Here is a 22,339-nt window from a genome sequence, read left to right as displayed (position 1 = left end):
ACTTGAACCCAGGAGGTGGAGTTTGCAAAGAGACAAGATTGTACCACTGCACCCCAGCCTGGGTGGCAGAAAGAGTCTTTTTCATTAAAAAAAAAAAAAAAAAGGAAAGGCAATCTTGATCTGAATTAGAATACTGGCTATTGTTTGTTAGGAAGAAACTTATTTTCATATAAACAAAATTATATCTGTGAGAAATTCTCAGTGCTTTATATCAACAAATTGAATGTTTATGTTAAAATGGTATATGTGACAAGGCCACATATAACACTTTCATGTGATAGAAAAATGAGTCATGAAACTTTGGAGTGGAAGGGACCTTAAATATCTTGTCCAATCTCTTCATGTTACAAATAAGGAAATCAAGCCAGAGGAAGGTGATGTGATTTGCCTGCTGCGAGTTGATAGGAAGAATGGAATGAGGACTCAGTTATCTTGTAACTCCTGGCTCAGGACTCTTACTATTACACGCAAAAAGCCATTGTTCTTCTCCTTCCAAAGAAGGTTTCTCAGCCTTGGCACTCTTGATGTCCTGGGCCTAATAATCCTTTATTTTATGTGCCATCCCTTGCACTGGAGGATGTTCAGCAGCATCCCTGGCCTCTACCCATTAGAAGCCAGGAGTACTTCTCCTCCGCAGTTGAAACAAACAAGTGTCTCTGGACAGTGTCAAAAAGGGTCCCTGGAAGGCAGAGTCACTCCCCACTGAGAATCATTGCATATAGTAATTAACCGAATTACTTGAAACCCAGAACTAAAAGTAAACTCATTAAGCATTTATTTGTCTGTTGCTACCTTTTTTTTTTTTTTTTTTTTTTGAGATAGAGTCTCGCTCTGTCACCCAGGAGGGCTGGAGTGCAGTGGCACGATCTTGGCTCACTGCAACCTGTGCCTCCCAGGTTCAAGCGATTCTCCTGCCTCAGTCTCCCGAGTAGCTGGGATGACAGGCACCCGCCACCACGCCCGGCTAATCTTTGTATTTTTAGTAGAGAGGGGTTTCATCATATTGGTCAGGCCCTCAAACTCCTGACCTCGTGATCCACCCGCCTCAGCCTCCCAGTGTGCTGGGATTACAGGCATGAGCCACCGTGCCTAGCCTGTTGCTACTTTTTTAAAACCTAAAAACACTAAGGGGCATGGTTAATGTGCCTCTACTCAGGCACACAAACTAAATCAGTTCTAAATGGAACTGAGTTAGATCATAAGGCTACTGATTTTGTCTAATTTAACGGAACACCTAATATACTAGAACAACTAGAAAACACTTTATCACCGTCATGAGAAATAAGACGAATATTGACCATCAATTCCCTCATCACTTTATCACACCTCGCAAGTGTGTATGTTAACAGCTTAATCTGACCTCATGCTGGCCTGAGAGAGGTGTTGTAGGGAAAAAGCTGAGGAACTGTCAGGCCATCAGTAAACGCAGTAACTGTGTGCAGCGTATTATAGCTTCAGAACAAGACATGGCTTTTTCATCATACATTTCCAGGTCTGCTGCGACTCTGATTTAAAGCTAACAAATGTTTCAGCATATGCTGACATTTGAATTATCAGGCCTGCCCCACCTAGACTAGATTACAGAGGACCTACATGATGTAACCCACCCACACATTTCCTTCCGGGCAAAAGCTTTTTTTTTCCTTTCTTCTATTTCCCTTTCAAAAGTAAAAGTTCCTAGAAAAAGCAAAACAGGACTATAATTCATATTAATTTGCTAGGGATATGACAGGCTCACTTCCTTTTCCAGTAGGTGAACAGAGAAGATTTTTTTTTTAATGAGAGAGTTTCGCTGTTGTCACCCAGGCTGGAGTGCAGTGGCGTGATCTTGGCTCACTGCAACCTCTGCTGCCTGGGTTCAAGTGATCCTCCTGCCTCAGCCTCCCGAGTAGCTGAGATTACACTTGCCAGCCACCACACCCAGCTGATTTTTGTAGTTTTAGTAGAGGTGGGGTTTCACCATGTTGGCCAGGCTGGTCTAGAACTCCTGACCTCAGGTGATCCACCCACCTCAGCCTCCCAAAGGGCTGGGATTACAGGCATGAGCCACTGCGCCTGGCCTGAGCTAAGAAGGAATGGAGAAAAGTGGCCTCTGAAGGGCCCCAAGTTTCCCTAAAAGTAAAATCTGCTCAAATTTAGGCTGAACCTTGATTACTTGGAACTGCTTCTTTTGTTGTCTTGCTTCATTTAAACTTGAGGAAACTGCCCCAAGTGACATATCGTAGCCCCTATTTCTCCATATCTGCTATCTTCTACAGACAGCCTTGCATTTGAAAAGATGAGCTCTTATGTAATTTCATACTGCAGGCTTTTACTCACTTAATATCTTCCCCATAGCAGATGGTGGTGTCTTCAGTCAGAAGTTCACAAGCAAATCCTATATTTTCAGCAGTTTCTACAATAGAATAAAATTAAGTCAATGTCATTCCTGCTGTTTTTATTTTGTGTTTTTGAGACAGCATCTCACTCCCATTGCCTAGACTGGAGTGCAGTGACACGGTATCTGCTCACTGCAGCCTCAACCTCTAGGGCTCAAGTGATCTTCCCATCTCAGCACTGTCCCCAGCCCCCAAGTAGCTGGGACTGCACAACTCGCTACCAAGCTACCAATAGAAAATACTTTTGTATTTTTTCTAGAGACAGGATTTCGTCATGTTTGCCAGGCTCATTCTTACTGTTGAACTGAATAACTGATTTTACCTAGTAATGATAATTTTTAGTTCATGAACATAACCAGATTCACACAAATATGCTGTTTTTCTATAGCGATCTATAGGAATTACATGCAGAAAAAAAATGCTGTTCTCTATAAGAAAACAAGTGAAAGTCAAAGTCTAATTTGAAATGTTTTCAATAAATAAAATGTGCTATATTATCAAACATATAAACTGGTTATTTAATAAACCAATGTTCACTAAATTACTAAACACTTTCAGTTCATGGTTTAATTACTCTGTTATTGGCAGGGGGAGGGGGGCAGAGGGAAGCATAATAATTTCCACCAACCCTTACGTGAAGATTTTTTTCTTCCTTTTAAATTACCACCCAATTTGGCATTTATTTAAGGTCAGGGCTGTGCCTCCTGTAATTTTGCAGAGTGTATAACCCATTGACGATTTCAGAGCAAGAGACGTTATTTGATTTCTTGTGGAAGGCTTGCAAAGTAAAGTGTCAATACCAAACAAGTGCTTGTTGAGTTCTAAAGTTAAAAAATTAAAATCGTTTTTTCCTTAGGTATACAATTTTATTGCCAAGCAATAAAATTGGCAAGAAAACTGAAGTTATTGTTCAGCACTTTGTATTGTTCTACTCTGTACCCACCAAATGTCAAAGCACTGGAAGGACAGAGGGATAAGAGGGATGGCCCTTTTAGGACGGGAGCCCATGTCTGGCTGGAGAGATAAGACCAATTATAATCATCAAGACATGGCCAGGAGCTAAATTATGAGGAAGAAACTGCTGCTGAGGGGGACCAGGAAAGGATGCAGAAGGGTGTGCTGGAAAAACAGAGGAGAGTTTCTCAGAAAAAGCATCTTCCGCCCAAAGAAACAGTGTTTGTACAGGATGAAAAGTCTGAGGAGGTCATCTTGGGCAAAGGAAACGGCAGCTATAAATATTTGTGAATTAACAGATATGCTTCCCTGCACAATGAATTACCTTTTTTGTCTCCAGTAAGCACCCAGATCTTAATGTCAGCTTTTGCAAGTTTTGAAATGGTTTCTGGAACTCCATCCTGTAGCTTGTCTTCAATAGCTGTAGCTCCCAGGAGCTAGAATGTATATTTTAAAAAAAGGGGGGGGGGATTAGCAAATAAACCAAAAGTTTTCTGTAATTACAGGTTGCCAACCTGTAAAAAGAAGGGCAAATTATACTTCCTGGTTGCTGCTCTCCTGGTGCCAATAGCCAGTGTTGACAGGGAAGGCTGCCATGTTTCTCAATTACTGCAAACCAACACAGCTAAAAACATTTTCCCTAAAGGATGAACTATTTAATTTAGCAAGATAAAAATGCAAGTACAAAATCAAGGATGTTAAAAATACTTTCCTTGTGTATTTGTGGCTTTACACTGACATTAACCAGTTGCAACACTAGCTATTTGTTGAATATTTTCCACTGATCTAAACTCTATGAAAACTATGTATTAAATTTGGAAAACTTTTAGAAACAATATATTTTTCTTATTTCAAGATTTTGCAGAATATGAATTGTTTCAGTAATTCCCCCAATGTAATAAGTATTAGATGCAGATTCGTTATTGTTTAAAAATGATAATGAATTTTAATAAGTGATATACAAATTATGGAATTGAATTAGAATCTCTCCTAATGTATTTTGTCTTTTGGTTTCTCATAATGGCAACTTCTGTTCTGCTCCTATTTTGGTGAACAAAAGAAATTACCTTCTTCCATTGTGCCAGTGTCAAATGTTGAAGTTGCAATTATCTCTTAAGCATGAGATCAAATATTCAATAAAACTTAATAAAAATTTCAATTCTGCTTAGAATATCAAAGAAAAAGTTATTAAGGCTAAAACTCACAATTAAGTCTTTTTCAATCTCCTCATATACTTTATCCAGAGCTTCGTCCCGGTTGGTGGAGGCCACACTGGCAGCCATAAACTTTTTATTCCATTGTGCAAATTCTTTTTCTTCAATTTCCTTGTAGCAAAGGCATAGGGTTCTAAGAGTTTCATTTGCAAAGATCTGTTTTATTTAAAAAAATAAATCCACCAATGCAAAGAATAGTTAATTTTATGTAATTCAGGATCAAGTATGAAATTTTACTTTGAAGTAATATACTAACAGAATTTAAAAAGAGACCATTAAAGATGACGGATTCTGTACAAATACATTTTAGAGAGGGGATTAAATGTCACTTCTTTTTTTTTTTTTTTGAGACAAGGTTTGGGTTTATCATCCAGGCTGGGATGCAGTGATGCAATCCTGGCTCACTGCAACCTCTGCCTTGCAGGCTGAAGGCATCCTCTCACCTCAGCCTCCCAAGTAGCTGGGACTACAGGTGTGCACCACAACGCCTGGTAACTTTTGTACTTTTTTTGTAAAGACAGGGTTTCATCATGCTGGTCTTGAACTCATGAGCTTATGTGATTTGCCCAACTCAGCCTTCCAGCATGCTGGGATTATAGGCATGAGCCACTGCGCCCGGCCTAAACGTCACTTTATAATAGACTTTGCTTTTCTAAACTTCTGTAGGGTCCAGGACTGTACTTCTAGTTTCCAAAGGGAAAAGTTTGTCTTTCTTCTAAGTCTTCTATTACCTTTCTCTTTTTCTCTTAATGATTTTTCTCTTAAAGATTTTCTCTTTTTCTCTTAATGACTAGGAAAATATCAGACTAAGGGAGCTGCCTTGTAGTGTAATGACGTAAGCATGAACCTGACAACTTTATAACTTGTTCCAACAAACTGTGATACGAGTCCAATCACCTGTGAACTCTCCACCAAGCATGATTCCCTCAAACCAATTCTAAAATACAGAAGCCATTATTAAAGCTGAGGTCAAACCTTTTAATGGTAAAGAGTATCTGGCAATTTTTCAATGGTGAACGATTTGAACATTTTCTTTTTTTTTTTTTTTCTTTTCTTTTTTTTGAGATGGAGTCTTGCTCTGTTGCCCAGGCTTGAGTGCAGTGGTGCAATCTCGGCTCACTGCAACCTCTGGCTCCCGGATTCACACCATACTCCTGCCTCAGCTTCCTGAGTAGCTGGGACTACAGGCACGCGCCACTGCGCCCAGCTAATTTTTGTATTTTTAGTAGAGATGAGGTTTCACCATGTTGGCCAGGATGGTCTCGATTTGTTGACCTTGTGATCCGCCCGCCTCACCCTCCCAAAGTGCTGGGATTGCAGGTGCAAGCTACTGTGCCCAGCCCGATTTAAACATTTTAAGCAGTTTCAACAAGAACCAGTAAATATCTCATTACTTTATAGTCACATCTTTTTTTTTAAAATTTTTTTTTTTTTTTTTTTTTTTTTGAGACGGGGTCTCGCTCTGTCACCCAGGCTGGAGTGCAGTGGCCGGATCTCAGCTCACTGCAAGCTCCGCCTCCCGGGTTCACGCCATTCTCCTGCCTCAGCCTCCCAAGTAGCTGGGACTACAGGCGCCCACCACCTCGCCCGGCTAGTTTTTTGTATTTTTTAGTAGAGACGGGGTTTCACCGGGTTAGCCAGGATGGTCTCGATCTCCTGACCTTGTGATCCAGCCGTCTCGGCCTCCCAAAGTGCTGGGATTACAGGCTTGAGCCACCGCGCCCGGCCTTTTTTTTTAAATTAAATTAAATTTTTTATTTTTTGAGACCAAGCTTTGCTCTTGTCACCCAGGCTGGAGTGCAATGGTATGATCTCGGCTCACTGTACCCTCTGCCTCCCAGGTTCAAGCGATTCTCCTGCCTCAGCCTCCCAAGTAGCTGGGATTACAGGTGCCCACCACCACACCTGGCTAATTTTTTGTATTTTAAGTGGAGACGGGGTTTCACCATGTTTGGTCAGGCTGGTCTTGAACTCCTACCCTCAGTTGATACACCCACCTTGGCCTCCCAAAGTGCTGGGATTATAGGCGTGAGACACCACGCCTGGCCTATAGTCACATCTTGTCTAGCCAAGATGGCAGAAGTGGTTCAACTGGTTGAGTATTTGCTTTCAAGATTCTTTGGAAGGTTCTGCATTTATTTGATTAGATTGTCATCGTTCATATCCTCATAAGATCTCATCAGTTTTAAGTGCATCAACATCAGTATATAATCTTAAAATGTGACTCTGTCTAGGAGACAATATATTAATCAGGCTCTTCTCTGAAGGATGTTTGGGTGGTTCTAAAACTCAATCGATCCTTAAAGCAAAGGGGAAAAATCTCCAACCTTTATTAAGTACCTCCTAGGTGCTAGCCAGTATGGAAGATGCTTTCTCTTGCAATGGTCCTCCAAGATAGGAATTATCCCTTCCCTCTTTCACAGGGGGAATTAATGATTCATATGATATATCTACCATTTTTTCCAAAGACACAAGCTAGTAAAGAGGCAGGGACACCAGGTCTGCCTGATCTCCTCCATGCCTCCCTGCCATTGTTGTACCAAACAACAGTGCAAGATCCAGAGATATTCTGAGTAGTGGCAACATCACGGGACTAAACATATAGACAGCTTCCTAAGGACTTGGAAGTAATTAAGATCAAAGTGATTTTACCAACAAAGCTATCAAAAGTCAATGATCCAACACATTGCTCTGTCATCCTGCCACATATGAATGCTTTCCTTCCTTCACACTACACCTTGAAGTTAGTGGAGTTCTTGGGGGCCACATACATAGTAAGACTACAACCTAGTATGGTTGTGTAGCTTGCTCAAGGTCACTGGAAGAGAGCTAAGTCATTCTCCTGCCTCAGTCCTATAGACCCTGAAGACCCACATGCTGGGAGAAGGCACCATGGTGATATCCCAGAAAGTCAGCGGTAGGGGCAGAACTGGAACCCAGATGGCTATATTTCTACTTTGCTGCTCTTTCCACCCCAACTATTCCAAAGCAAAGGGAGGGTCAATAGTTAACATACAGCTTTCATGCAAACTTAACAGACAGCGTCAGAGAGTAAGATCAGAATCCCTTGCAGAAAGAATAAAAGTGGAACTTACATCCAGGGCATCCTGTGTTTCTTGCTTAGTAGGATTCATTCGATGTAACCGTTCATAAATAACTGTGTCAGCACCTTTACAGTAAAGCCTGATATTGCCTTCTGGGGTTCTTACTGGCAGTAAAAGAAGGAAATAAACACAACAAAGTTTGATTTTTTTAATATATATTTTTTGAGACAGGGTCTTGCTCTGTCGCCCAGGGAGGAGTGCAGCAGTGTAATATTGGCTCACTGTAGCCTTGACCTCCCAGGTTTGCAATCCTCCCATCTCAGCCTCCCGAGTAGCTGGGACTACAGGTGCATGCCACCATGCCTGGCTAATTTTTATTTTTATAGATATGGAGGCCTCACTATGTTATCCAGGCTGGTCTTGAACTCTTGGGCTCAAGTAATCCTCCTGCCTCAGCCTCCCACAGTGCTGGGATTACAGATGTGAGCTACAGCACCCAGCTAAGTTTGATTTCTTAATATAAAACTACATTTACAAAGTTAATTTGAAGTGTTACTATCTCATAATTCACTATTAACTTAAAACCATCAGTTCCTCTAGAAAAGTGTTGCCTTCAACAAAACTGGTAAGTCATTATCTACATTGAATATAATAGTGAAATAAATATAAAAATATTCCTTCACAGTCAGCTCTGTTTTTCATAATCTTAGTTATTCTTCCAACAAATATTTACTGATTCCCTACCATATGCTATGCCATGTGCTAGTTACTTTCTTTCATAGAATTTTTCTCCATCCAACCAAAAGGAAGTTTCTTACCTATGAACTCACAACACTTACTGCCTTTAATACTTGGACCACAACACCCCTCCTTGTGACCTTTTTATTTTTTTGTTTTTTTGATTAATGCAATAATTGTAACACATCCCTCATTGCTAACTAGATTTTAAGTCAAGGTAGATGGCAAGCATGATAATCAGTCTAGATCTGTGTGAGGGACACAGAAAGCATTCAGTAAGTGTGCCTAAGGAGAGTGTAATAGACAGTTAAACCTATATATTTTTATTGGTTAAAAATTCAGTCACAGTGGAGAAGGCTTGTAGACACCACCTTAACCAAGTGATCAAAGTTAACATCTCCAATAATGAGACAAACCAATAAAATATAACTTCTGGCCAGGCAGGGTGGCTCATGCCTGTAATCCCAGCACTCTGGGAGGCCAAGGTGGGCCGATCACCTGAGGTCAGGAGTTGGAGACTAGCCTGACCACCATGGAGAAACCTTGTTTCTACTAAAAAATACAAAATTAGCCGGAAGTGGTGGCGCATGCCTGTAATCCCAGCTACTCAGGAGGCTGAGGCAGGAGAATTGCTTGAACCTGGGAGGTGGAGGTTGTGGTGAGCTGAGATCATACCATTGCACTCCAGCCTGGGCAACAAGAGTGAAACTCAGTCTCAAAAAAAAAATATATATATATATATATAAAAAATATATATATACACGCATATATACACACATATATACATATATAAATATATACACATATATGTATATACACACATATATACACATGTGTATATACACACATATACACATATATGTATATATACACACATATATACATATATGTATATATACACACATATATACATATATGTATATATACACACATATATACACATAAATATATACATATGTGTTTGTGTATATATATATATACACCTTCTGATGTGATACTTAAAGAAGAGCACAGCATCACTTACGGACTCTTCCTGCCAACAATGTGTAACCTAGCTTTAATCATGAGGGAATATCAGACAAACCCAAGTTGGGGAATAGCCTATAAAATAACCAGTGTGTGGTTTTTAAAAATGTCAATGGATGAAAGATCAAAAAGAGATTGAACCATCCTTGACTCAGAGTCATGATCACCTAACGTAACCTGTGATCTTGGATTGGATCCTGGATGAGAAAAACAAAGAATGAACTTCCCTAGTAAAATCTGAAAAAGTCTATTGATTAGATAATATTGTATTGTGTTAAATTTTCTGGTTCTGATCATTGGACTGTATATATAAGTGAGTGTTCCTATTCTTAGGAAATACCTACTATGGTATACAGTATAGTATTTAGGGGAAAGGACATTAGGCCTGCAATTTAGTCTCTTTTTTATATTTTTATTTTCTTTTTTTATTATGTAATCTTGCTCCTTCTAGTGCAATTTATTCTCAAATGGCTCAGAAAACAATAATCTGTATGTATGTGTGTGTACATATATATGTATGTGTATATATAGATATATATATAATGAAATTATGTATATATGGCAAATGTTAACAATTGCTGGATACGGAAGAGTATGAGAGTTCTTTAAACCATTCTTGCAACTTTTCTGTAAGTTTGAGATTATTTCAAACTTCAAATTTAAAGCAGTTCAGTGGTAGGAAGTGATTTTCATCTTCACTTGGTGGTCTGCTATGTGCCTGCATTGCAGGCATGATTTTGATTCATAAGCATAGCCTTGATTTTCTCAGAAATCTTTTCCTGCTGAGCCCTCCCTTCCCTGCCATCAAGTACAGAAGACAGCACTCAGAGGTGCTCAAAAAATAAAAGAGCTTGTGTTGTTTAAAATAAAAGACTGCTACAAATGTCCATCTGCTACTTCAGAAGCGTTCCACCTGCCACCCCAGATTCAGCATCTGGCAGCCCACATGGTTAAAGAATGTCAGCAGCTGTAATCCCAGCTACTCAGGAGGCTGAGGCAGGAGAATCGCTTGAACCCGGGAGGCGGAGGTTTCAGTGACCTGAGATCACACCACTGCACTCCTGGGTGACAGAGCAAGACTCCATCTCAAAAAAAAAAAAAAAGAGAGAGAGATTAAAAAAGAATATCAGCAGCATTTGCAAGATTCAGAGATACTGCGGCTGTCCCTTTGAGTAGGGAACACAGTGAAGAATGAAGAAAACAATACTAGTTTCAAAAAATCTGCAGAAATCTCCCAGGAGCCAAGTAGCTTGTTTGCTGGCTGCTTTATCCTGGTGCCATTCAATACAATGGGCACAAGCAATATCTAAATGTGCGATTCATAGACAGACTCTGAGGGGGACTTACCAATGATAGACATTCGCTTCCGGTCACTGTTGAAGTCCAAAATGGCAAGAACATTATAAGTCCTTTCAGTGCCCAGCTCACTGATGGTGATGGTGTTCTGGGTCCTGGCGAGGAAGGCAAAGCCGAAGTTCCTGGCAGCGTTTACCAGGGCACCTTCATCTGGAGAGGCTGCCTGGTAGTTGAGCTGACCTAACAAGGAAGCGAGAGAAATCCCAGAAAAGCTGTAAAACCAAATGCAGAGCTCGTTGTTGAGGCCTCCGCTGAGGCTCCTGTGGGGGTCAGCTGGGCTGCAAAGCCCAAAGCATCCCCAGGAAAACAAGTCATTGACTCTGAAGGGTTATGCCAAGATGGAAACTTCTTTGTTTTATCTTGACTTATAAACAGTAATACAAACTAAAAGTGAAACATTGGCGAAGAATGGGGGAAAATTCCCATAATCCCACTATCCACAGGAAAAACAACAGGTGTCGACACTTTATCATTCCTTCCAGCGCCTTTTAAAATGTCTGTATCTGAAATTGTTTCTATCAAGCTGAATATACATTTACATCTTGATTATTTTAATGCTGTATCTGAGTATATTGCCATCCCTTTTTAAATTCTTTATAAACATTTGAACAGATGTAAACATGTTATCATTTTCCCATTACAGACACTTAGTTTATTTCCGAAGTTTTTTACTCTCAAAAAATAACATTTTAATAACCCTTTTGTATGTGTGCAAAGACTTTTCTGTTTCTTTTTTCCTTTTAGAGACAGAGGTCTCCCTATGTTGTCCAGGCTGGTCCTGATCTCCGGGGCCCAAGTGATCCTTCTGCCTCAGCCTAATGAGTAGCTAGGACTACAGGCGCATGTCACCACACCTGGCTTATTCTCTTTCTTTCTTGTTTTTCTGAAACAGGGTCTCACCCTGTTGCCCAGGCTGCAGTGCAGTGGCACGATCATGGCTCACTGCAGCCTCAGTCTCCCCAGGCTCAGTGATCCTCCTACCTCATCCTCCCAAGTAGCTGGGATTACAGGTACATGCCACCACACCTAGATAATTTTTTGTATTTTTTTATAAAGACAGGGTTTCACCATGTTGCTCAGGCTTTTCTTAAACTCCTGGACTCAAGTGATTCGCCTGCCTCGGTCCCTGAAGTGTTGGGATTACAAGCATGAGCCACTGCCCCGGCCCCTGGCTTATTTTCTAAGAGCAGATTCCTATTAGGAAAATACTGAGCCACAGAACACCGACAATTTTAAAACTCATTGGTATACATTACTAATTTGTTTTCCAAGAAGGTTGTACCAGTTTATCCTCCCTCTGAAAGAGTATGTTTTCTTTCTTTCTTTTGTTTTTTTGAGACAGGGTCTTACTCTGGCACCAAGGCTGTAGTGCAGTGGCACAATCTCAGCTCACTGAAGCCTCGACCACCCCTGGCGCAAGTGATCCTCCTACCTCAGCTTCCCAAGTAGCTGGGACTATTGGCGCATATCACCACGCCCAGCTAATGTTGGTATTTTTTTGTAGAGATGGGATCTCACCACGTTGCCCAGGCTATTTTTTTCTTTACCATAGCCATATTCTCCTTATAAAAAAACAAAACAAAACAAAACAAAACACAAAACAAAAAAACACAGGCTAGGTGTGTTGGCTCACACCTGTAATCCCAGCACTTTGGGAGGCTGAGGTCAGGAGATCGAGACCATCCTGGCTCACATGGTGAAACCCTGTCTGTACTAAAAATACAGAAAGTTAGCCAGGCATGGTGACGCGTGCCTATAGTCCCAGCTACTCGGGAGGCTGAGGCAGGAGAATCACTTGAACCCAGGAGGCGGAGGTTGCAGTGAGTCGAGATCGCACCACTGCGCTCCAACCTGGTGACAGAGCAAGACTCCATCTCAGAAAAAAAAAAAAAAGAAAGAAAAGAAAAGAAAAGTTGAAACCAACCAACCAACCAACCAACCGACCAACCAACCAACCAACCTTAGTTTGATCACTATCCGATATCTTAATGTTTAAAAGTTAAATAATGGGAAATTGTTTTCTATTCACAACTACATTTCAACAATAAGAATAAGCTAGGTTCAGTGGCACATTCCTGTAATCCCAACTATTCAGGAGGCTGAGGCAGGAGGATCACTTGAGCCCAGGAGTGTGAGGTTATAGTGATCTTTGATCATTCCACTGCACTCCAGCCTGGCAGACAGAGCTAGATGCAGTCTCTTTTAGGAAAAAGGAAAAAACCAATAAGAATAGGAATAAATCTCACAGCCAGATACACAAAAGAGTACATATGCTACATGATTCCACTTATATAAGCCAAAAACTGACAAAGCTAATCTGTGTTATTCGTAGTCAGGAAAGTACTTTTCTTGGAGAGTTAATCACTGGAAAGGAATGTAAAGGGAATTCTAGGGGGATTGACAAGGTTTTGTTTTGTTTTTTTTGTTTGTTTGTTTTTTAAATCTGAGTGCTCATTACAAGAGTATTAGTTTGTGAAAATTCATTGAGTTATATACTTATGATATGTACGTATCTCTGTATACGCATGTTGTACTTCAGTAAAAAGTTTAAAAAATACTCTGCCTACCCAAGATCTTCTATTTTTCTACTCTAGTTATTTTGTCTCAAAATAGAAGGAAAAGCATTTCCATGGCCAGATGACTTTGGACAGAAAGAGCATTTAGTTTTCCAGAATACTTTGACCAGGATGAAGGCCACAGATGCATGAGCAGCTGTTTATCCCCTAGTCTCACTTGGAATCGTCAGTGCTCTGGGGTAATGGTGGCAGAGAGAGCTAAACACACCTCCTTCCTTCACAATTGGCTCAGAAGATTCACTCTTTAAGTCAGTATTAATCACTTCCTAATTAATAATTAAAGATGACACTTTAGGATCTCTCTATATTAGTTCACCCAGAAAGTCATTCACTAGAAGCTCTAAATGCACTTCCTAAATCCGGCCACGTAGCAAACATATACAAGTGCCAGAGGGCAAAGTATTCAACCAGAGACAAATCAGCAGTGGTGAGAACAAAGCCTTTCCCTTCAGCAATTTAAGCTGGCACAGCGATATATGGCATAAGTGACAGCAAATGCATTTCCAGTAGAAAAAAGAAACAAAATAATAAAAGGTGGTAAGGTTCCCACAAGTAAGACAATCATATCTAGAGCAAACACCTTAATCTTTTTATCATTAAAGAAAAAAGAAATGTTTTCCATTACCTTCCGATAATGGAATCACAGAATTGTAGACTAACAGAGATGGGAAGAATGTCAGAGACTTGGTCCAAATTCCAACCTTGTGACTGCTGGAAGACACTTGGACTAAAAAACTATGCAGCCATAAAAAAGAACAAAATCATGTCCTTTGTCACAATAGAGATTAGGCCATTATCCTAAGCAAATTAACTCAGGAACAGAAGACCACATACCTAACACATGTTCTCACTTAACATTGGGTACTCATGGACATAAAGATTGCAAAAATAGATAGTGGGGACTTCAAGAGAGAGGAGCGAGGGAGGGCAACAAGGGTTGAAAAACTTATTATCAGGGCCAGGCGCGGTGGCTCACGCCTGTAATCCCAGCACTTTGGGAGGCCGAGGCCGGTGGCTCATGAGGTCAGGAGTTTGAGACCAGCCTGGCCAACATAATGAAACCCCGTCTCTACTAAAAATATGAAAACTTAGCCAGGTGTGGTGGTGTGCACCTGTAATCCCAGCTACTCAGGAGGTTGAGGCAGGAGAATAGTGTGAACCCAGGAGGCAGAGGTTGCAGTGAACCGAGATTGCACCATTGCACTCCAGCCCGGGCGATAGTTCGAGACTCCATCTCAAAAAAAAAAGAAAAAAGAAAAGAAAAAAAACTATTAAGTTCTGTGTTCACTACCTGGATGATGGGATCAATTGTACTCCAAACTTCAGGATCATGCAATATACCCATGCAACAAACGTGCACATGTATATCCTGAACCTAAAATAAAAGTTGAAGGTGTAAAAACAAACTAAAACAAAACAAAGCCACCTTCCTAAGAAAACTCTTTATGGCAAGCTCTTTATTTATGGCACATTTAGAGGCAACTAGAAAGACCTTCTTTGTGTTTCACACACAATTTGTGACTCGTGAAATTGATGTAATCAAAGAAAGATGCTCCAACCACAAATCCTACCTCTCAGTTCTCATTATCCTGATTCCCTAGCCTCAGGGTAATGGTGGCAGGAGAAAGCTAAATGCACCTTTCTTCCCTCCTTCATGACTGCCTCAGCTGATTCCCTCTACTATTTTTTTGAGACGGAGTCTTGCTTTGTCACCCAGGCTGGAGTGCAGTGGCACGATCTTGGCTCACTGCAACCTCCGACTCCCAGGTTAAAGCAAGTCTCCTGTCTCAGCCTCCCGAGTACCTGGGACTACAAGTGCCCGCCACCATGCCCAGCTAATTTTTGTATGTTTAGTAGAGACGGGGTTTCACCATATTGGTCAGGCTGGTCTTGAACTCCTGACCTCAGGTGATCCGCCTGCCTCAGCCTCCCAAAGTGCTGGGATTACAGGCGTGAGCCACTGCACCCGGCTCACTCTAATTAAGTGACAACAAACTACCTGGCCGGGCATGGTGGCACACACCTGTAATCCCAGTGCTTTGGGAGGCCAAAGCAGGTGGATAGACCAGCCTGGGCAACATGGGGAAATTCCATCTCTACTGAAAATACAAAAAGTTAGCCGGGGTTTGGTGGTGGGCACCTGTAATCCCAGCTACTCAGGAGACTGAGGCAGAAGAATCGCTTGAACCTGGGAGGCGGAGGTTGCAGTGAGCTGAGATTGTGGCACTGCACTCCAGCCTGGGCAACAAGAGTGAAATTCAGTCTTAAAAAAAAAAATCCGGGCACAGTGGCTCACACCCTGTAATCCCAGCACTTTTGGGAGGCCAAGGCTGGAGGATTACTTGAGGTCGGGAATTCAAGACCAGCCTAACCAATACGGAGAAACCCCGTCTCTATTAAACATGCAAAATTAGCTGGGCGTGGTGGAGCGTGCCTGTAATCCCAGCTAGTCGGAGACTGAGGCAGGAGAATCGACTGAACCCAGGAGGTGGAGGTTGCAGTGAGCCAAGATCATGCCATTGCACTCCAGCCTGGGCAATAAGAGTGAAATTTGGTCTCAAAACAAAAACAAAAACAAATAAACAATAAAACCCTACCTCTCAGATGTCTTTCTGTCCTCAATCCTCTCACCCCCTTTAAATGATTTGCCAAGTGTCTCCCACATTCATGGCTTTGTCATCCTTCCCAAAGACCCCATGCTAATACAAACCTTCAGCCTCTGTGCCAATCTCCAGTGCCTGCCTGCTTCAGACTCTCGCACCCAATGTGATGCGCAAAACTCCTGAGACAAGCTCTCTGATCATTGATTCAAAACCTCCAGGTGAAGTGAAGGCTTCCAAGTCTTCCACACTCTGCTCTCACATGACCTCTGTGCAGGCGGGAGTCTGCAATGGCCTTAAGGTTCCCATCCTAGGGATGTACATTCACTTTCTCCCAGTCAGACAATCAAGCACTAATCTAGGTACTGCTGTGAAGGGAATTTGCAGATGTACGATCCTAATCAGCTGACCTTAAAAATAGATTATCCAGGTGTTCCTGACTTAATTAGATGAGCTTAGCACAGACCTCTTCTTGTGGGGAGACTTGGAGCAGTATGAAAAAGGCTCAATTTAAGGGAGATTCTCCACTGCTGGCTTTGCAGATGGAGTGGACCAGCTGGCAGGGAATGAGGACAGTCTCTGGGAGGGGAAAGCAAGCCAGCTGACAGCCAATAAAGAAATGGGGACTTCAGTTCTACAAGCATAGCGAACTGAATCCTGCTGCAACCACACTGAATGTGGAAGACACTGAGCTCCAGATGAGAACATGGCCCAAACTTGATTTTAGTCAGATGCTGAGCGGAGAACCCAGTCATGCCGTGCTAAGAATTCTGCCCTACAGAACCGTAAGCTAATGAACGGGTGTTTTCAGTAGCTGAGTTACACTAATTCACTACAGAGTAGCAGAAAACTAATGCATGTGGCCGGGCACGGTGGCTCACGCCTGTAATCCCAGCACTTTGGGAGGTCAAGGTGGGCAGATCACTTGAAGTCAGGAATTGGAGACCAGCCTGGCCAACATGGGAAACCCCATCTCTACTAAAAATACAAAAATCAGCTGGGTGTGGTTGTGGGCACCTCTAGTCCCAGCTACTCAGGAGGCTGAGGCATGAGAATTATGCTTGAACCTGGGAGGTGGAGGTTGCAGTGAGCTGAGATCGTGCCATTGAACTCCAGCCTGGGTGACAAGAGCAAGACTGTCTCAAAAAAAAAAAAAAAAATTGGAGGCGTAGTCCTCAAGGTCCTTTCAAGGGATCCTTTCCTGGTACTTTATGGTTAAAAGCCAAAATCAATTTCTCTAAGCTCCTGCACTAGAAACGTAACATGTCTCTATTCTGTACAACCCTTGACCTCACCTGACAGTGGACAAAGAGTTGCAATAGGTTAGGCTGGAGGGACTTTGTGTTCTTGTTTTTTTTTGAGACCGAGTCTTGCACTGTTGCCCAGGCTGGAGTGTAGTGGCATGATCTCGGCTCACTGCAACCTCCGCCTGCCAAGTTCAAGCAATTCTCCTATTCAGGCTCCTAAGTAGCTGGGATTACAGGCACATGCCACCATGCTTGGCTAATTTTTTGTATTTTTAGTAGAAACGGGTTTTCACCATGTTGGCCATGCTGGTCTCCAACTCCTGACCTCGTGATCTGCCCGCCTCGGTCTCCCAAAGTGCTGGGATTACAGGTGTGAGCCACCACACCCAGCCCTGCTGGAAGGAACTTTGTACATCCAACCTTCTTACTACAACACCGAAGAAGGTGGTTCTCAGACAGGGACCCAAACTGGACTGACTCATCTCTAGCACGTAGTCCAGGGCTCTTCCCATAATATCCCACTGGGGAAAAATAGAATAGGGACTACAGGATGAATTTACATTGGCCTAAGTTGACCAGTTAGCCCTTAAAATACTATCATGTACTCAGAGAAGAGTACAACAATTGTACTAATGAGTCAAAACCAAAGAGAACCAGGTGACTTTGTAACGTCATACTTTATGCTTACAGACTGAGTAAAATTGGCTTGGCGAGTCAAATAGACTTTGACCTCTGCTTCCATGATTCATGACCTGGTATCATCCCTTTCTATCTTTCCCCACATTGTCTGCTGATAAACGCTTCCATGTATCCACCCTAATCTGAACTCTGTTACCTTGCTTCATTGCAATATTAGATTCATCTTTGGAAAATGGGTTTCTTTGCAACTTGCTGAAAAGTATCACATACAGCTTCTATACATTTAGGTGTTTTTTGTTTTGTTTTGCTTTTTGTTTTTTTGAGATAGGGTCTCACTCCATCACCCAGGCTGGAGTGTAATGGTGAGACTATGGCTCACTGCAGCCTTGACCTCCTGGGTTCAAGCGATCCCCACCTGAGCAGCTGGCACTACAGACATGTGCTATCACGCCTGGCTAATTTTTGGTATTTTTTGGTGAGATGGGGTTTTGCCATGTTGCTCGGGCTGGTCTTGAACTCCTGAGCTCAAGCAATCCACTCACCTCGACCTTTCAAATGCTGGGATTACAGGTGTGAGCCACCATGCGTTGGCCTACACATTTAGTTTTTATGCATATTCCTTCTCTAGAAATTTCATACCTGCTACATATGAAACATCAAGGTTGAGAAGAGAGACTTATGTATGCTGCACTGACTGAAGTAAAAAGTGGAAGATGTAGTGAAGTGGATGAAGTGAATGAATGAAGTGAAGGCAGACTATGCTTCATTACAGAAACACCAAAGGAACTCCTTTTGCTCTTTCTATAAAGTGCACGTGTGTCTATATAACTTATCATTATGTCTATTTGTGATAAAATGACTAGCTTTCCTTGATATAGGACAAACTTGCTGTGACAAAGCTGGCACAAACTGCATTGAAGGATTCTGCAAAGGAACTTACAAGTCATTCTGCTTGTTCCCATGAAATTCACATTAATTATGCTCCTTTAAATGGAAAAGGCACCCAGAAGAGATCCAGGCTGAGGCTGATATTATTTCAAACCCAAACTATAACAGAATCTAGTGAATAAGAGCATATATCTAAAATTATTTGGTAGAAAAGATTAGTCAAGTTCAGAGTCCATTTCTGATATAGATAAGGCTTGACTTTTCACACTCAGTAAATGCTCAGTAATAAATGTGCTAAGAAAAGTTAGATTCTTCTATCATAATTCAAGTATCAATCATTTCAATAAGATTTCATTTGGAAAGTGAAAAAAATACACCTGGAGCCATAACTATGAATAAGATGTACATTTTCAGAGACAAGAAGCTTGTTTCCTACTTTGCTCTTCCATAAACCCTCTAGTGGTAAGTGCTGAAAAACATTCACTGCATTCGAATATGCGACAGATTTGTACTACTTGACATGCATTTGAGTCATAAGCAGGAGTTACCCGGAAACAAAAAACCTGGTCTCTAATGCCTGAGATGCCAGAGAAATACTCACCGTCAGTCCTATCCACCATGACCGTGTGGCAAACTGCGAGCAAGAAGAAGAACTGTCGTACTTCTGGCTCTTTCCCCGACTGGATTTGCTCAATAAGATAGTGGTCATAAAATGCAAGCTTCCCATCAGCATATGTATTCCAGCTAAAATCAACTTGCTGAAAGAAATGGAGAAAAACAAAATATAATTTTATAAAATATTTTTCACTTAACACATGACATGAACTTTCCTTGAAAGGCAAGGTTTCAATTATGCAAAAACCACCTTAGGATTTTAGCACATTCTTAAATGTCAAGAGGCTCACAACTGTCTTCAATAAAAAGATACCTTTTTTTTTTTTTTTTGGAAACATATATGACCATATATGGGTCTCACTCTGTCACCCAGGCTGGACTGCAGTGGCTTGATCTCAGTTGTCTGCAACCTCCGCCTCCTGGGCTCAAGCAATCCTTCTGAGTAGATGGGCCTATGGGCGTGCACCACCATACCTGGCTAATTTTTGTATTTTTTTTGTAGAGATGGGGTTTCTCTGGTTTCACACTCCTTGACTCAATTGATCTGCCCATCTCAGCCTCCCGAAGTACTGGGATTACAGGCATGAGCCACCAGGACCAGTCAAAAAGGTACTTTGTGGTGGACTAGACTCTGTTCCCCCAAAAGATATGCTGAAGTTCTAACCTCTGGTACCTATGAATGTGACCTTATTTAGAAACAGGGTCTTTACAGATGTAATCAAGATAAAATGAGGTGACACTCAATTAGGGTGGGTCCTAATCCAATGATTGGTATCCTTATTAGAAGGGGAAGTGTGGACACAGAGACACACAGACACACAAGGGGACACCATGTGACAACAAAAGCAGAGATACAGAGTTGTGTTTCCAAGTCTCCAAGCCAAGGAACACCAAGGACTGTGGACAAGCACCAGGAGCAGGGAAGAGGCAACGAAAAGAGTCTTCCCTAGACCTTCAAAGGAAGCATGGCCCTGCTGGGACCCTGACATCCCTAGCATCCCAAACAATTCTTCAGCTTAAAGGCCTTACCTCTATTTTGTTATGGTTGTGTTGAGAGGCATCCCGATGGTCCCCTGAGAAACAAACAGGACAAAACAAATTGATTCCCCGCCTGTGTCCAGAGGCAGAGGCCCCTCCTTACATGGCTTTGCTTATGTAGTGGTGGAGGTAAGACCATATATGGCCTGGACGGGCTAACATTTTTATTATCTGGCTCTTTACAGAAAACATTAGGTGACCCCTGGTCTAGTTATTCAAATACTGGTGCCTGTCCCTCCCTACTACTTTCTCCTAGGGGCCTGGGTCATATCCTTTAAAATGCTTTACCTCCCCCAAGTCAGAAGGATCCACACATGTGAGCCACGTCCTCAGCCCCTCAGTGCCCCACCATCTTCACTGATACTCCTTATGAGAAAAGGCACTCACGGTGTACAGTTTCCTACAAGTAGGAAGTATATATACATATCCCTATATCATTTTAAACAATTGTGTTTTTAAGTCTATTTAAAATAGAGAACACTCTATTTGAATCTAGTATTAACCTTAATATTATTTGTAAATTTACAGAAAATTAAATTTCTAAATGTTTCAGAAAATTAGAACCGAAATCAACTTTTAAAACTATTGGCTGGGTGTGGTGGCTCACGCCTGTAATCCCAGCACTTTGGGAGGCTAAGATGGGTGGATCACCTGGGGTCAGGAGTTCAAGATCAGCCTGGCTAGCATGATGAAACTCCATCTCTATTAAAAACACAAAAATTAGCTGGAAATGGTGGTACACACCTGTAGTCCCAGCTACTCAGGAGGCTGAGGCAGGATAATCACTTGAACCCGGAAGGCAGAGGTTTCAGTGAGCCAAGATTGCGCCACTGCACTCCGGCCTGGGTGACAAAGCGAGACTCTGTCTCAAAAAAACAAAAACAAAAACAAACAAAAAAAACAATTGTAGGCCAGGTGTGGTGGCTCATGCCTGTAACCCCAGCACTTTGGGAGGCTTAGGCAGGTGGTTCACTTGAGGTCAGGGGTTCGATACCAGCCTGGTCAACATGGTGAAACCCCATCTCTACTGGAAAAAAAAAAAAAAAATTAGCCAGGGGCGGTGGTGTGCGCCTGTAATCCCAGCTACCCAGGAAGCTGAGGGAGGAGAATCATGTGAACCTGGGAGGTGGAGGGGTTGCAGTGAGCTGAGATCGCGCCACTGCACTCCAGCCTGGGTGACAGTGAGACACTGTCTTAAAAACAAAAACAACAAAGAAAACAAAACAACTGTAGTGAAATACACATAATAAAATTTACCATCTTAACCAATTTTTGGTTTGATTTTTTGAGTCAGGGTTTCACTCTGTCACCCAGGCTGGAGTGCAGTGGTGTAAACCCAGCTCACAATAACCTTGATGTCCCCGGGCTCAGGTGATCCTACCTCAGCCTCTCAAGTAACTGGAACTACAAGCACATACCACCATGCCTGGCTAATTTTTGCATTATTATCATTTTATTATTGTTTTTTGTAGAGGCGTGTGTTTTTTTTTTGTTTGTTTGTTTGTTTTTGAGACGGAATTTCGCTCTGTCACCCAGGCTGGAGTGCAGTGGCACAATCTTGCTCACTGCAACCTCCACCTCCCGGGTTCAAGTGATTCTCCTGCCTCAGCCTCCTGAGTAGCTGAGACTACAGGTGCCTACCACCACGCCCAGGTAATTTTTGTATTTTTAGTAGAGATGGAGTTTCATCATATTGGCCAGGCTGGTCTCGAACTCCTGACTTGGTGATCCACCCACCTCAGCTTCCCAAAGTGCTGGGATTACAGGCGTGAGCCACAGTACCTGGCCAGAGATGGGATTTTGTCATGTTGCCCAGGCTGGTCTCAAACTCCTGGTCTCAAGGGATGTGCCTGCCTCAGCCTCCCAAGGTGCTGGGATTGCAGACGTGAGCCCCTGCACACCAGCCAACCAATTTTTGTTGTTGCTGTTTTGAGACAGGGTCTTGCTCCGTCACCCGTGCTGGAGTGCAGTGGTGTACTCACTGTAGCCTTCAACTCGCAGGCTTAAGGGATCTTCCTGCCTCAGC

At 42.2% G+C, this 22,339-nt stretch overlaps 1 protein-coding gene across 6 annotated transcripts in view; it reads right to left on the bottom strand.

Annotated features, from left to right (window-relative positions):
• The window catches only part of LOC105477079 (ATPase phospholipid transporting 8B1), a 159,133-nt gene that overhangs the window by 19,171 nt on the left and 117,623 nt on the right, over positions 1-22,339 (bottom strand). For all 6 annotated transcript variants that reach the window (XM_071085270.1, XM_071085269.1, XM_071085271.1 and 3 more), the window contains 7 exons: positions 20,305-20,348; positions 19,262-19,418; positions 10,702-10,890; positions 7,642-7,754; positions 4,538-4,702; positions 3,658-3,769; positions 2,320-2,395 (listed from right to left, as the gene is read on the bottom strand). In XM_071085270.1, coding sequence (XP_070941371.1) covers positions 2,320-2,395; positions 3,658-3,769; positions 4,538-4,702; positions 7,642-7,754; positions 10,702-10,890; positions 19,262-19,418; positions 20,305-20,348 — 856 coding nt within the window. The remainder of the gene's footprint in view (positions 1-2,319; positions 2,396-3,657; positions 3,770-4,537; positions 4,703-7,641; positions 7,755-10,701; positions 10,891-19,261; positions 19,419-20,304; positions 20,349-22,339) is intronic.

Source organism: Macaca nemestrina, chromosome 19 (assembly GCF_043159975.1).
Source record: "Macaca nemestrina isolate mMacNem1 chromosome 19, mMacNem.hap1, whole genome shotgun sequence".
Taxonomy (NCBI): Eukaryota; Metazoa; Chordata; class Mammalia; order Primates; family Cercopithecidae; genus Macaca; species Macaca nemestrina.
This window is presented reverse-complemented; position numbering and strand designations above follow the sequence as displayed.